Consider the following 1,116-nt stretch of genomic DNA (forward strand, 5'->3'; position numbering starts at 1 on the left):
GTGTGTGTGTGTGTGTGTGTGTGTGTGTGTGTGTGTGTGTGTGTGTACCGGGGTGCAGTTCATTCCGGGAACAGACATCTCTGGGCCTTGCGCGCAGGACCATGAGGGCGTTGGGGGCGCTCGTGAGGACCCGGACTCGGAGAGGGAGGTAGAGGTTGGAGTGGTGAGTCGGGGAAGGGCTCCAGAAGGTGGAAGTCCAGGTTGTCGTCGTGGTGAGGAGAGCCTTTCTCTGGACTAGGGGTGGGCGCCCGAGGCCAGGGCTCTGGGACAAAGCCCTGCGCGCTGGGGCCCGACACCCTGGCGGTGGGGCTGCGGAGCCCAGCGACGGAGCCGGCTTCAGCATCCATCCCAGACGGCAGGAACTCGGCGTCTGCTTCCTCCTTGTTGGCCTCTTCTTGGCAGGCGATCTCTGGGACAGCTGCGCAGAAGAATCCCGGCTCCAGGGCCATGTACTCCCCGGGAGGGCTCAGGAAAGCGCCCCGTCCCAGGCCCTGTCCCCACGGGCCTTCCACACCCGAGCCCAGGAGGGCCTCGGGGACCAGCATGAGGATGTGATCTCCGAGAGACACCTGCAGCACGGACGTGGGCTCGGGCTCAAGGAGCACGTCGACATCGTCTAGGGACAGGTGCAGGGCACGGCCGGCGGGCAGGACCGCTACGGAAGTGAGCGCGTCCGCGGTCGGAGGTCCCGTCAGGTTGTCCAGGCTGGGCGCCGCCTCGGACTCGGACTCGGGGCCCTCGGGCTCCTCCGTTCGGCGGCGCTTGGCGGGGCCGGGTCCTTCGTTCTGCGGTCCCCACCAGTCCGCAGGGTAGGCACTGGGGCTGCGGGGCCGGCTGCCCATGACCTCGACCGACGGACAGCGCTCCCGGGGCCTGGCAGAGGGCGAGGGGGCGCTCGATCCCGCACGCTGTGCCGGGTTCCGACGACGGCTGAGGCAGGCCGGGGCGGGGCGGGGCGGCGCGATGCGGGGACGACAGGACTGCGCGCCAAGGGACTGCGCGCCAAGGGACGAGTCCTCGGAGCTCCGGGGCCGCCTCCCCGGGGTCCTGCAGTTCAGGTTTCTAGGGGATCGGCGTCTGTCGCTAGGCTGGGCCTGGCGCCTTGGAATCTTCAGC

At 69.4% G+C, this 1,116-nt stretch overlaps 1 protein-coding gene across 1 annotated transcript; it reads right to left on the reverse strand.

Moving 5' to 3' along the window:
- Positions 1-59: 59 nt before the first annotated feature.
- On the reverse strand, positions 60-842 carry LOC103078006 (proline-rich protein 23C-like). The gene has a single exon (XM_007458917.1). It carries the CDS (start codon positions 840-842, stop codon positions 60-62), a length of 783 nt encoding a protein of 260 aa, XP_007458979.1.
- Positions 843-1,116: the final 274 nt, after the last annotated feature.

Source organism: Lipotes vexillifer, unplaced genomic scaffold, assembly GCF_000442215.2.
Source record: "Lipotes vexillifer unplaced genomic scaffold, Lipotes_vexillifer_v1.1 C26565108, whole genome shotgun sequence".
Classification (NCBI taxonomy): Eukaryota; Metazoa; Chordata; class Mammalia; order Artiodactyla; family Lipotidae; genus Lipotes; species Lipotes vexillifer.